The sequence below is a fragment of the Mycteria americana genome, chromosome 5, assembly GCF_035582795.1.
Source record: "Mycteria americana isolate JAX WOST 10 ecotype Jacksonville Zoo and Gardens chromosome 5, USCA_MyAme_1.0, whole genome shotgun sequence".
NCBI classification, from domain to species: Eukaryota; Metazoa; Chordata; class Aves; order Ciconiiformes; family Ciconiidae; genus Mycteria; species Mycteria americana.
Window position 1 is genome coordinate 48377525 of NC_134369.1, and position 14633 is coordinate 48392157.

Genomic DNA, 14633 nt, shown 5'->3' on the forward strand with positions numbered 1-14633 from the left:
TCATGAGTTTCTCTGTTTGACGTGGTAGGGGGAAGCTTGTGTCATTGCTTCTGCCCTCTACTCCCAGTCCAGCAGTGTCGAGGTAAATCTCAGGCTGGGCTTCCTTGTGACACTGCCATGTTAGGAGCAGAGCCAGGCTCCTGGCTGTGGGGAAGATGGCAGCCTCACTCTGCATCTTGCAGCCATCTGTGGATGTCCTCAATGATGTGAAGAGTATAGGCACAAAGGATCAAGGCTGCCAAGTGAGGGGGCACAACTTAGGAAGAGAAGAAAGAAAAGGAAGTCTGATTAAGTTTTGTCTTGAAGTGTCTGTTTTTGGGTTTGTCCCTGCATTGATCTGCAAGGGAATGAGGCAAGTAATGGCCCCTTGGGGACCTTCAGGACTTTCCTCTCAATGTCAGCCGTCATTTTCAATCACCCTCTCCCTCCCAGCCATTAATTTTGGCCCAGGATCATGGGGACTTGTCCATCTATCACTCCTAATTGACACTAAATGATCTGTCAGTTTATTGATGAACGGCAGGAGTGGAATTGTCACAATATATTTTACTTTCTAACAACTCCTCCTGACAATTTTACCTTGTCCATCTCACTCTCCTCACATAAATCTCCATTGGCCTCTCATTCCTTCTCTTGGGCTGATCTGGTGCCAGCCGCCTCCATGCCATCGGCACGCATCAAGGACATCAAGATGGCGGTAAGCTGCAATGTGCAGGCCCAGGGTGGGTTTTTTTCCTCTCTCTCTCTCTGTCTCTCTCTCCCTGCCCCCCTCCCCTTTTTTCCTTTTCTTTTTTTTTTTTTTTTAATAGGCTGGATGTTCCAGGAATGCTAACAGGCTCTTGTCCTCTTGTCCCTCCATGTCATTGCTGGGGTGAGCTCTCCTTGGTGCTTCTGTTTAGACTCAGTAAAGATAACTGGCAGAAAAAGGAAAGTCCCTAAAAGACAGAAGAGTTACCTGAGAATCCTTAAGTACCATGGCTGTGATGGGGAATTTTTTTCCTTTTAATCCTGCTTAATGTGACTTGCAAGGGTTTCCTGCAAAGGGAAAATGCTAGACTTGTGCCTGTTCCTGTGTCTTTGCAGTACCCAGAAGAGCCTGGAAAAAGAGTTGGGCTTTTTTTTTCCTTTTTTCTTTTTTCTTTGTTTTTTCTTTTTTCTTTTTTTTTCTTTTTCTTTTTTCTTTTTTCTTTTTTCTTTTTTCTTTTTTCTTTTTTCTTTTTTCTTTTTTCGCTAGATTTCTGTTTATTTTTTTCTCTGTTAGCGAAGTTTTCTTTGACTTCTTTTTCCTGAAAAACACTGGGCAATGGAAGAACTAGTAGGATTGTAGCCTCTTGTTCCTCTAGAAAAGGAAGCCTGCATGACAAAAATGGAACAGGAGCATGAGATTTTTGGTAACAGTCCATGTAAGATGCTGAGGTGGTAGAGTGTGCTCAGGGTGAAGTCTCTTTGATTTTTTTGATTGAGGACAAAGCATCTTCCTTCCTTAGTTCTCTGTATCTCCAAGGAATTTACCAGCAAATTCAGGGGATACTATCCTTGCTGTTCCAAATATTTCTAGTTTAAATAAGCAAAACCCTCTTGAAGAACACATCCAACATGCAACCCTTTTGTATCTGTCAAAGCCAAGGCTAAAAACTTGCCTGGCCTTTGTAGGTCACCTCTAAATTGGCTGTGAAGTCTAGCTTAATGCAGTTTACCTGTGGAAAGAGACCTAAGATGACCTGATCTACTTGCTTGGCCCTATCTCCCCCTCCCCCAGTCCCCTTCCCCATATAACCCCTCTACTATTCTCAAGTTCTTAATCCAAGTTCTTAAAATACCTTCTTTCAGAAGCTGTTGCTCTCAGATGACAGCACAAGGTGCCATTCAGTAGTAAACACCTAGTTCTTTCTAGTGTTTTTCATTTAAATGTTTTCAGTGAGGCCAATCACAAGTAAAAAGTCTTTGGCCTGGTACTTCAGAATCATGAGTTTGCTCTCTGTTGTGGGATTTGAAAAAAACAACCAACCTTAGATACTCTTTCTTTGCATTCTAGTTCTGTCTCCATTAGGAGTCAGTTAGTCTGTGTAACCATGAGCATCAGAAGTGTGCTTTTCCCTTTAAATGGGAACTGAAATGCTCCTGTAACCTCAAGAGCCATTTGGTGTGAGAGTTGGCCCTGGTGTTTACTGAAGACCAAAGATGTGATCACTTGGATAGGAGCCCCTGTTCTCAGGGACCGAAGATGTGTGGTGGATACCTCTAGAAACTGCAGCGCTGTTTTCCCACACAGCAGGAATTTGTATTGAGTGTTGTTGTTTTTTCTGTTGCTTAGTGGGAGCTCTGAACAGCTCTGCTGGTCAGCTCTCTACCAGTGAGGGAGTGGGGGAACCCTGGGAACATCTGTTACGGGGACGATGCAGTGAGTAGGCTGAGGTTCAGTGACCCCTGTGAACTCTCTCTGTCAGCTTGTTCTTTCGTGCCAGTTCCTAAAGTCCTGCTTGCCAGAGCTTTCCTCCTCTGTTGTTTCTGTTAAGCAAACCCATGTATTAGGACATGAGGAGAAACAACACCACTTCTGCTAGAGATTGATTAGTGCCTCACAAGCCCATTTCAGCTGGAGCCAGCTAGCCACAGTGTCTGTCAGATCCCGTCCCACAGAGCATGCCCGCTCATCGCTGTATCCTTCTTCCTCCAGTGCCGTGCTCTGGGCAGTGTGTTCAGCATGTGGTCCCAGCAGCCCAGGGAGCCTGTGAGGGGCTGGAAAGTGGATGGTGGGACCATTACAGTTTAAAAAAAAGTGTGTCTACCCAAAACCCTGTTGTGGAGATATAGATAGCCATGTGCCCCAGGGCTTGGAAGTGGAGGGCTGTGAGGTGACAGAAATAAAGGCTCATAGTAGTCCTCGCTTTGCTGAAATCAGTGGCAAAACTTGCCTTGATTTTAGGAGGTGTGAAGACTGAAGTCCCTGATTTAATCAAGGCAAATCTGGCTTTTCCAGGCTGCCACAGTCCAGGATGATGGGATGGAAATTTAAACAACTGCTCAGAGCCCCAAGGAAGGTGCAGTGGATCGGCTGAGAAGACACTTTGTGGCAATGCTTTCCAGCATGGGCTGCAGTTCTAGTTTACATACAGCTTTGATGAGTGTTTTTCTTTCCTTGTGCCTCAGCAAACAAGCAGTGACCAAGACCCACGCTTGGAGAGCTGGGAGAACTGATCAGTTAGTGCTTGTGTGTCATTTTGGATGTGTAAGTTAGTTGTGCCTTAGGCTATTGAACAAGCTGCAACTCGTAGCTCACCGCCCGCTCACTGTGGTGATGGGCACTAAAAAAATACTTGAGCAAGAGAGTACAATGTCCTTTTTTATCTTTTTTTTCCCCTCCTCCCTCAGGCCTAGACCTGAATTACAGTCTGTGCCCTAGAGGCAAAAGGCTTCATGTCTCCCTGTGGGCTGAGCCAAGACTTTGGCGCTGGGGTGGGTATGGTTTTGGATGGAAGCGCAGAGGCAGAACGCTGGCCAGTGACTCGCTTCCTGCGCACACAACCCATCTCTCTGCTCTTCCGTTGATCGCCCTGCTCTCTCAAAACAAAACGTGTCTCTGAACATCAGGACGTTCCTTTTTTCCATTTCATTTGTTTAGCAAGAGGGCAGCTTGAAGCAGCTTTCTGGTTACGCGTGATTCATAAAGAGAAGTGGTTGAGACATGCCAGGAAATATGCGAACACGCAGGCAGATGAAAGCCTCCCCCCGCCACCAGGGCGCTGTAAAATATCGAAAATACCCTTCGATCTCGACTCGCGGCCCCGCCGCTCCTGCGGTGCGCGCCCGCCCTCCCGGGGACAGCGCGCAGCCCCTGTGGATTGCAGGTGTGGCCGCTTGCCAGCAGCCACATCGAAGCCCCAGTGCTCGCCTCCCTCCTCGCTCGGCGGCGGGCCGGCCCGGGGACCCGCAGCCTCCGCGGGGAGCCCGGCCCGGGAGCCACGCCGCCGGGGCCCGGCAGAGGGCGGCCGCGGCCCGGCAATGCTGCGGCGCCGGCGGGCGGCCCCCGGGGAGCGCGGCCGCCTCGGGGCCCGCCCGGCGGCCCGGAGCAGCGCCGGCTCGGCGGCGCTGACCCCCGGCGTCGGGGCGGAGCGGGGAGGGTGCTGCGCCGAGGGTGCGGGGGGCCGGGCAGAGCGAAGCGGCCCCGGCGGAGAGCTGCCCGCCCGGGCAGAGGGCAACCGGGCCGGGCGAGGGGGCTGCCCGCGCTCCCAGCCCTCCTCGTCCTCGGCTGCCGCCCCCGCCACGCAAGACCGGGCATTCCTGTCCAGCCGCCTCGATGTTCGCTTTAGCAAGCCACCATAATTGCTTCTCTTTTCCTTAGCTGTGTGGCCTGCCCTGGGCACGCAGGAGAGAGCCTCGGATCTTGCACACTGGCCTGGCACCTGACTGCGGCTTGGTGCAGGATGCAAGTGTGTCTAGAGCTCTCATGAGCTGTGGACATTAAAAGATTTCAAGGACATTTCCCCCCATTCATGCCAGTTATGTCCCCTGCTAAAATAGGTTAACGGTGTCTAATTAGCCACTGCACATTGTCATGCTGCATAAAGATAGCATCCTGGCTGTTCTCTGAGCCCTGCTACTTTATCTCCATTTAGATCTCCGTGGTAGTCCATTAAATGAGAAAGAAACAGTTTAACAGAGATGATGTCTACATTAGAACTGCCTTTCACCCTTCAGCACAGAAGTTGCAGGCAGCTCTGAGGCAGCTCAGCTGTACATTAGGGATGTGGGGGGGAAAGCCTTGGTTTTGAGGTTTAACCCCTCTCATTAATGTGGAGGGAGGATTCCTGCTGGCCAGAACCGAGCAAAGACAGCACTCAAGAGTGAGATCAGATCTATATCCTCTGCCCCAGGGCACAGCTAGGAGAAAAACAGGTATTCTGTACTAGGAGTTACATACCATGGGGTACATGGGGTCTGTTGGGGTCTTCTGCCCAGTTTCTCAGCTATTCAACACCCTGAAATAGAGAGGGGGTCAGCAGCTGGCCAAAACCAGAGGGAATATTCTGGGCTTTTGGTTATGTTTGGGAGCACAGCCAGCCTTGCAGTGAAAGGGAGTTTAAATGGAGCTGTCCAGGTGATGGGGTCAGTCCATGTTCTTTGGCCCTCCAGATGCAATGGGCTTACCGGAAGAAACGAAAGAAACAGAGGTATCGCTGTCTCGCAAAAACTGGGGGTGGCTGGTGTATAGTACAGCAGACTGAATGCATTTCTGAGCACTGCTCCCAGGATTGTATTGTTTTGTTTGCCTTTACTTGAGTGGGTGTACCTATAGTTCATACACAATTGCTCATTTTATAGGTGCTTGTTGCTACCCTGCCTGGGCTGTGCCTCCTGCTGGAGCAAACAAACCGGGGCAGTGCACTTCTTGTTGCTGAGAATGTAAGAAAAGAGTAGGAAATCTGTCTATGCTGGCTTGAGTTTACAGTCTGGTTTCTTCCATGTCTGCTTTCACTCACCCTTAGAAAGCTGTGCCCATGTGGTGAATGAAGAGGATGCTGTGTACTCAGGACTGATATTCCTGAAGGATGAAATGTTAGTCTCAACATGTTGCAATTGGCATTGATAAGCTGAGCCAGTTCTCAGGAAGGGGTACTCCACGATGCTTAAAGCAGTGCGATGACTTCATGAAGAATGCCTGCGGGGCTTCCCATAGTACCTGGAGAGCAAAGAGGCAAGCAGGTGACTGGCTCTGCAGGAACAGTATCTCCATGTATAGCTTAGCTCTCGGCTAAGCTTATGGAATGGACAGGGTTGGAGGTAGGGCACCTTTTGAGGATCTATTAATGATTTCCTTTACTGCCTTGAAGGTTTTTAACCTTAGGACACAAGGCAAAGCTTGTCCTTTCTCTCAGGGTCACTTAGGTAGATTTAGGTAATGCAGTTGGGCCAAAAAAGCAAAAGTTTAGTCAGGAACAAACTAAAAATATTTTGTGATTTTTTTTTTCCAGTCTGAAACAAGGAATGAAAAAGTAATTTGGCATCAAACAAAATGAAAGGAAGCCCTATAAAAAAAGAAAGGAAATAGTAGGCTGGTTAGTATCTTCTTTACCTAATAGCTCAATCATTAAGGCCACAGAGAGTGTAAAACATGTAATTCCTTCCTGTGCTCCAGAAGTTTCATACTATATTTCCGGAATAGTTCTCTACCTGTAAGCTTATCAGCTGGTTTGAAATGCCAGTTTCATCAAATAATGCTATTCCAAATCATATATTAACAAACATACCTAGTACGGGTACCTGGAAGCAGATGTCTCACCTAAAGAGAATAACAGTCATTTCTAGCTCCTGCTCTAGCGCTGTTGGTATTTAAATGCTCTGTCTAAACCACAGTACTGTCAGCGTGAGAGACTGGCATCACCCACTGCCACCTTCGGACCTTGTGGCATAGGGATGAGGCTGTTCTCCTGGGGGGGGGGCTGACCGTGGGCCTTTAGCTTCCTCTAGAGAGAGAAGGGAACTGTCTTGTTTGACAGGAGACTGTTCTGACACCTGGGCTCTGGGATTAAAGGGGTCAGTACTATTCTCCCCTCCTGGTTTATAAATTTGTTCCCCAAATTACTATTTTTTTCCAAGATAGTGCAGCTATTTTGTAACGAAGTATTTGCTTATTGCCAGGAATAAGTCCTTTCCTAACATAACAAGGAAAAGTTGAGAAAGCTTTAAGTCTCAGAACATGAGTGAAGTAGTCTCTCCCTCTAGGACTAACATGACTGCCTTCCCTGTGGGCCACCTGGATATCTGTCATGACAGGGAGCTCAGGAAAAAGAAACAGAAATTGCTTACAGGGATAGCAGGAGTGACCCTCTCCTGGGAAGTATAAACATGTGGAGTGTTTCACTCCTGCCTGGGGACAGGACATGAGCAAAGATGTAAGGAGTGTGAGTACTGAGGAACAGAGTGTTATTTGGGGCTGGATAATTATCCAGAGTAACAGGATCATGCTAAGAAGAGGTTAGATTGAACCTGCAGGAAATCATCTCACTGTGCAAGGCTGTGCAAAGCCATCATTTGGGATGTGAGGGCTCAGTGAGGGCAAGGCTCTGAAGACAGGGTGTGGGAAGCAGTTCTGTGAAGGCAGAAGAGAGGGATAAAATAGGATAAATCTTGCATCATCTTTCCATCTCTGTCTTCCCAGATTCTAAACTCCAGTGAGAGCTGGTGGTGGGCTCTCTGAAACCATCCCTTTCTTTCTCCCTAGTATCAGGGGGTTCACAAAATTGCTTTGCACTACCACTGGGGAGAAGGATGGAGCTGGACAATTACTCCTCGCTGGAAGAGTTCTTTCCTGAATTCCCCAGCTCTATTGCACTTCTGCCTCTTCTGATGAACAGAACAGTGCATATACCGCTGAAAGCCCAGATGCAGATGTCATCTACACGGCTGCAGTTCTGATTATAGCAGTGGATATTACTGGGCTCAGATCACCAATTCAGTGTAATCTTTAGCTTCTCACAGACTGCAAGCTCCAGGGAGAGCAGCGGAGACAAGGGGCTTTCTTCTCCTCATAGCTAGACATCCTCTGTGCCCTGCTCCTTGCTCTTAGAAGAGCAGATTATTCACAGGAGAGCTAGATGAGGACCGTAACCTGCCAGAACAGAAAGCAGATGAGGAGAGGCCTGTCCCATCTCATGGAAGTGCTTTGAAAGGAGCAGTGCAAGGCAATGAAGCAACTTCTCTTACATCTTGGTGTGTCCTGGGACAGTGCCATGTGGTAGGGGAGAGACCCATGTATTCTTTGTCATGGCACCCTGACTTCAAGGGAGTGGAGAATATTTATTCCCAATGCATAGAGATGAAACTTCACTCTGCAAAATGGCCAAAGCAATCAGCGAGTGATGGAGTATCTGCTAAAAAGAAACCTGGCATTTAATTAACTTTTCAAAGTGCTGGTTCAGCAACCTCCATGTTTTACATTTTGAATATTGAACAAGCGTCCCTAATCGGGACTGAATTACTTCTGGGCTTGCTGGGGTGGAGAGCAAGGGAGCTGCCATTTGCCAATGCCTCCCCCCCCACATTATTATTATGAACTCCTGTTAACTCAGCCAGATCAACCCTGATTTACTGCAGCGACAGCATGTCTGACCAGAACTTGGCCAGCTCAGGTGGGGCTCTGTTGATCTCTGGGCACGACCAGGGGGAGGAAGGATCTGTTGATCTCTCAGGGGTAGGTAGGCAAAGTATAGCATCTTCTTCACTCCTTAATGTGCTGACCTCTCTAGTCAGGTAAGGCAAGCTTCACCTGCAGCTGATGGCAGAGAGGTTGAAAAAGTATCTGAGAAGCTAAACAAACAGGGAGCATGGCTCTTGCTGTATCTGGGCATGGCTGTCTTTTTAGACCCAAATGATTTTGCTGCAATCCGATGCACTCAGGGGCTTTTTGACACACTGGTTTAATGGTCACTCAGAATTCTTTAAAGGTGCGATGTGTTATATCAGTCCTGGTGTAGGAACTGTTTTGCACAATAACAGTGATATAGGGAAAGGTGCAGTTTTTTAATTTTCTCTAGCCTTTTCTAAGCATAAGCCTTTCCATGTCTTGCAGGTCAGGAAGAAAGCATGCAGAAGAAGTAGAAGAGTAAGTTCCCATTGTTGCTGAGACTTCTTCCCCAACTTTTACATCTGATTTCATGGAGAAGGGACATGCGACACTAAGCACCAGTACACCAAGATCTGGAACTTGGGAAGGGTGCAGAGCCTGGCATGAATTCATGTCATGTGTCCTGGTATGGGGCAGGGCTGGTCACTCTGCAGTTCCCTGGATAGGGAGTAGGTAGTGTCTCTGTCACTCCCATATGACAGAAAGAAGGAGAAGTAGAAAGCATCCGCTTTCCTCCCAGACCCACCCAAGGCCCTACTGTCTGCAGCCTAGGGGTATGTCTCAGGTACAAGGCATCTTGCTTAAGCACTCTAAGCTGAGATTTCTGCTGAGTCCAGCAATAAGGGGTATGGAAGAAGGTCAGTCTGCAGGCTAAGTGTACCAGGGAACTCTCCCCTTGACAGGCCTTGAGGCTTGTGGGGAGGAAAGGGACACAACAGGATGCTTTTCTGGGCTTGTAATTAAAATTCTTTCTTCCTTGTGTTTTGCTGCAGCCATCGTCTCAGACAGCAGAGCCTGGAGGCATCAGATGATGGAGGAGGTAAGGTATCACCTACTTGACTGCAAGAAGTGCCTTCATGCATGTCTGGGGGTTCTCCAGTAAAGTGAGCAGAGGCATCTTGTAAGAAATTGCGAGGAAATGAACCACCCTGGGGATAAACAAATGCGGGAGCTGCTTACGTCTCCCCAGCTGCTGAATGAGGGAGAGAGAGCAAAGGAGATGGAGAGGAGGATGAGGAAGTGAACCTGTAGTCTAACTCTGGCTCTTCATTAACACAGAATCATAAAGCACCTTTGGGAAGAAGGAAAGTATCAAGCACATGCCTTTCTCTGTGATTACCTCCACATGGAGAATAGTGGTCTGGGGCAAAAAGAGAGCTAAAAGAGCAATAAAAGGTTAAGAGCAGGGAAAGAAATCACTGCTGTCCCCTAGTTTAGGTGATAGTATGCTCTACTTAAAGCCTCTCTTATGTTTTATGATAACATCCTTGTCTTGTTCCCATCAGGAAGAATACCTGCACCACTCTCCTGGGGTCTCTGTTATGAGGGAATTCTTAATTTAAAAAGTCCACTTGCCCTAATCCAAGATCATAGATCATAAGCTAAACACAGGCACTGGTGGGAAATCCCATCCCATCCCTGTACAGGCTGCTGTGAAATCTACTGGACTCCTGACTTAGCACTAGTTTTCTTGACAGTGTCTATCACCTGCTCTTCTAGGACTGGATGAGCCAAGAGAAATCTCGGGAAAAATCCACAGTATGAATTTCGAGACAAGCACTAGAGAACTGAGGGGAGCATAGAAATTCATTAAAGTCTCTAGGAGCTACCTCAGTTTTCAAGGGCTAAGAATTTTATACGGTGTATAACAAGTTGCATCTGTGAAATATCACCAAGCATCAGAAGAATTACCAGGAGTCACAAAGGATCAGACATCAGTATGGTTAATGAGATTAAATGAAGACTTATTTGGGTCTTCCAGACAGATTAAGCATTGCAACATATGACTGCCAGAAGTGGCACCTTTATAGCATTGGCATCTTCAGAATAGACTTAATTTTCCCCCTGGGAAGTTTCTTGGGCTTCTTAAATTTCAGCGTATGTCACTGAGGCTGATAGTCTGTTCTGAACAGCTCTTTGACTGTTTGCATACATGCTGTCCTTCTTGTTGAACCTTGGTCTTGTATTCAGAGTATGGTAACTGTCTTTGCTAACCAGGCATAAAAATGCTTGCCACATTTTTGCAGCGTGTGACTTTTAGTGCTCCAAGACCTCGGGTAATAAATACAGAACAGAATCGATGCAGAATGTGGTGTGAATTCATGGCAAGTCCTAATACACTTCACTTATTTATCTGTGCCTAACCTATGATTAAAGCTGAATTTGGATTGTTTGCAAACCAGAGTTCAGCTTTGGATTAAATCTACGTGTTAGAAGAAAGATCCCACTAATCTGATTATGGTTCCTACCCAGGCAGGTTCTGGTACAGTCAAATACAGTGGGTTGTGGATATAATTTGCATATGGAAGATCTCTAAATGGATCAGTGCATTGCATGCTTGTGGTCTTATTTCTGCAGGGAGATTAAGCAAGCTATTCTGGGAGAGTAGTTTTCCATGTGGGCTCAGCAATTGCAGTGAAGAAAAGTGACATATAAACAAACTCCAGAACCTGAATAAAATTACTTTTTTGAATAAGCAGAGAGATACAAATAAGTGCCCAGTGTAGAAGGCAGGGAGTAGCATGCTGTGGCTGTGCAGTAAGTTGAGCCGTATCAGCCTCCCCTTCGCACAGAACTGCACATGGGCTTGTGTCCTTAACTGTAACAGTAAAGCTCAGATTCCAAACATACAAAAATCAAGACATTGGTGTATGAATCCCCAAGGATGGGTCACGGTTATTTTGTGCTGCATAATGTGTTAGCTTGTACACCTTAATATGAACAGGCGCAGTTGCGTAATGATTGCTGCTGTCAACCAATACATTTGGATTGCCTTCCTTTAACCTATTAGAAAGCTGAGCTGTACCATTCCATTAACATTGTTTGTCCCCTATCCAACCTTTTCATTAGAAGAATGAAGGGCAAAACTATATGCCCTTAAAAAGGTATTCTTGTGTATTTGAAATGTGCTCAGTTGTGATAATTTGTACGACACTAACACCCAGAGGCTCAGAATTTGGAATCCACTGCAGAAAGTGTTAAAAAAGCATAGGGCCTGGAGAGAGCCTAGTTTGGCATGTGGAGAATGGAGGGAAGGTAGTATAGCCAAGTGGAGACTTTTGGGCTTGTTTTGCATTGGAGTTTCAGAAGTAAAAGTAGAATTCTCTCACTGCTCCTGGCCATTCACCCTGTGCATGAAATAGCATCTGATTCCTCATCTCCATGGGAGTTTGGGAGAGAAGGACAGCTGCTTCTCAGGCTGTGTGGAAAGACTGAGATTGGGAGATTGTAAGAGGGTGAACCAGACAGGGACATGCATGGAACTATCTGCAATTTCAGCCATTCCCTACAGTTGCACAGGGAAACACGGGAGGTGCAAGTCATCCATACTGCGCAATACAAACGGCTGAAATACTAGCAGTGAAGTACCTTGGCTCAGGTCGTGCTCAGAATTCATTTTCTGTAATCCATATTTCTTCTTCATAGAGGCTAGTCCAGGACAAGAGAGCCACTTTAAAGAGGAGCCAGTTTTGAGTTATAGGAAAGCAAAAACATGTGTTTGACTAAAAGCACCATTTGCTCCTGTAAAACTCCAGGCTGGAAAGACTGTTTTGAAAAAGTGCAGTGTCTCTCCAGAGATAGCTCTGGAGTGTCTAGTTGATGGATATTGGGGTTTCCTACAGCACCTGCTGTGAGCTTAGTGCCCACCCTCCTGAACACACACTGGTACATGCTAGTACATAGGCATAGCAAATGGATAACGCACCTTTGCTAGGTGGATGTGTGTCCAGCTGAACCTTGTCATGGGGGGGGCGGCTCCTCTGCATGGTGGGAAACCTGCTTTAGCAGGATTTAATGCATCACAACTTGAGGAATAATAAACCTTCACAAGCAAGACAAAAATGTTTAATTCCTAAAGGACAGGCCCAGTTGAGTCACTTTTGGCCAGGGGCAATTGGGGGCTTAATGCTGTGTATGTAGCAATCTGGGCAATCTGAGAGAGAGGAGTTTAAGGGTAATTGCTCAATTTTCTGTCCATGTCAACAGGGGAAATGGACAGCAGTGACTGAGCTCTGTATGGCAGGGAAACTGCATGAGATGGGAGATGTGAGACTATCAGTGGAATTTAAAAAGTACTATCTGCAGAGCACTGCTTCCTTTTCTGTAGCAGCCAAGAGCTTCTCCCAAGTGCAGACTATTCTTTGTCATGAGGTGGGAGGGAAGACAGAACAACCAAGTTCACGTTGAAGGGCTTTCCCCTCCCTTTGCTCCTTTTTCCAGCAGGGCAGTAGAGTCTCTGCTTTGACTTTGCTTGGGTGTTTCACTTGGCTTTACTCTGCTTGTGTGTCTCTTTCTGGCATGCAGCTACAAAGGGCTGTTTCCTGCTAGGATGAGAAATGCTGGCATCCTCTCCCTCCCCCCCAGCCCCTCCATCAGCAAACTGCTTTGTCCTTTTGGCTAAAAGTTTCTTCGTTGTTCCTTTCTTGTCCACCAGTTCTGCACTGCTGAGTTGCACTCCCCCAGATGCCTGTCTCCTCACTACATTGCCCTTGAATTTTTATCTTCAGCACTCTATGGGGGCTTGTTAGCTAAGATGTCTCTCTCTCTCCCAGCTATCCTTCCCCCATAGACTATTGCCCCATCTTCAGAAGTCCCTTCCCCCCTTCTCTCTGTTACCCTTGGGATGCATAGCTCTTAGAACAGGGCTTTTCTTGGAGGATTGGGATGTGATGTGTGATTATCTGTCTGCAGGAACAACGGCTTGTTATTTTAAAGCAGATAGTGTGTGTGAATGAGACAGCTGATTGAAATGAAAGCCTGACTATGCTACACAGACAACCCAAACCTGACCCGCAGGTGAGGAAAGCTGCCAGGAGACAGTCACTAGATCTGTGCCCTCAAGGCAAAACCCCTTCCTGCCTGCTGGGAAGCCTCCTCAAGGAAGCAGAGTTGACGATTAGACCTCTCTATACAATGTCAAACCTCTAGAAGGACTTCTTACCCTTCTGGCGTGTGCCAGCAGCTCCTTTGCATTTGAACAGAATGGGAGTCCAGGCTCTGTGCACAACAGAGGAGGAAGTGGGCATATGCCATGGTCCCCACATTCTTCTGGGGAGTGATGTCTGTCTGTCAGGTGGGAGACAGCCCTCACAGGATATCCGGCACTTGGAATTCACAGCCATAAAATAACCTAACACCTCTTGAGCTGCATTTGAATACGCACCAATGATGAAATTGCTCCAAACAGAGCTGAGAATAGAGCGCAGTGTGGGTTATTGTTGGCTCTATCATTCCTGATAAAGTTTGCCAGTTGCTTCCCTGGTGAGCTGCTGTTTTCACAGAACACACCAGGTGCTGGTGGATTCCAGGGGCGGTGAGCTGCAAGGACAGCTGCATTGGCTGAGCATGAGGGTAAGAGGGGGCAATTTACAGGAACAGTCAGGGATAAGGCCAGTGGGTACTTCATAGGCTCAGGAGGCAGTGGTGGAGTGGTTTGGGGAGAGCTAAATGGAGGAGAAGTTCTAGGCATCAGTGAAATGGAGATGGAGTGAAAAACATGGTGTTTTGGAAGTGGTGTGAAAGGGCTGAAGATAGGGGCCTGGGGCAGACAGTGAGTTTCTGGGATTCTGCACTGTGACTTCGTATGTGGCTCCGTCAGCACACCGCAGTCCTTCCCTTGGCTGCTCCCCTAACGCACCACCCCGAGTCTCTGCGCAAGGTCAGTGAAGGGCAGACTCAGCCCACCCTGATGGTTTCTACTGAGCTGTTGGTCCAGGCCAGTTTGAACTCCTCCAGTGACTGCTGGCATTGTGACCTAGGGCCTCTGGTGTTCAAGGAAAGCTCCCTCCTGACAGCCACAGTGGGCAGGGGGGAGCAGAGAATATGTCCCAAGGGATATGTCTGAAGTCCTATTTGAAGCAGCAGACTACTGGCCAAGGGGCAGTGGGCAGCTTAATTGCAAGGGAGCACACACGGCTTGTTGGGGGCTGAAAATGATGGTCTGGGTAAGCATCTTCCATCGCTAAAGTCTGCGATATGGTAGATACACAGTCATATTGTGTCTGTGATTGCTGAGTCCATAAGTGTAGTTGACGGACTAGGTTTACCTAAAATACCCTTTAAGAAAAAGCTCTTGAAAGATGATTACAGAATTGAGACACCATCATTTAAAACTGCCTGAGGCAAACTCCTTTGAAAATTGCAGCAGTGGAGGGACAGAGAGAGAACTGCGTAGCCCTTGATTGTAGTGTCGTTCCCTCAGGACCCGTCCCCCCTCCCCCTCAGTTTCTCATCTGATATGAGAGAGAGCAGCAGTAAGATTCCTCATCTGTCTTATGAAAATCCGATT

At 47.4% G+C, this 14633-nt stretch overlaps 1 protein-coding gene across 5 annotated transcripts in view; it reads left to right on the forward strand.

The window, feature by feature from the left end:
- The window catches only part of IFT43 (intraflagellar transport 43), a 46430-nt gene that overhangs the window by 20935 nt on the left and 10862 nt on the right, over positions 1–14633 (forward strand). For 4 of the 5 annotated variants that reach the window (XM_075503282.1, XM_075503286.1, XM_075503283.1 and 1 more), the window contains exons 4-5: positions 8570–8602; positions 9118–9164. In XM_075503282.1, the coding sequence (XP_075359397.1) occupies positions 8570–8602; positions 9118–9164 (80 nt within the window). The remainder of the gene's footprint in view (positions 1–8569; positions 8603–9117; positions 9165–14633) is intronic. The other variant, XM_075503285.1, reaches the window with a different exon arrangement.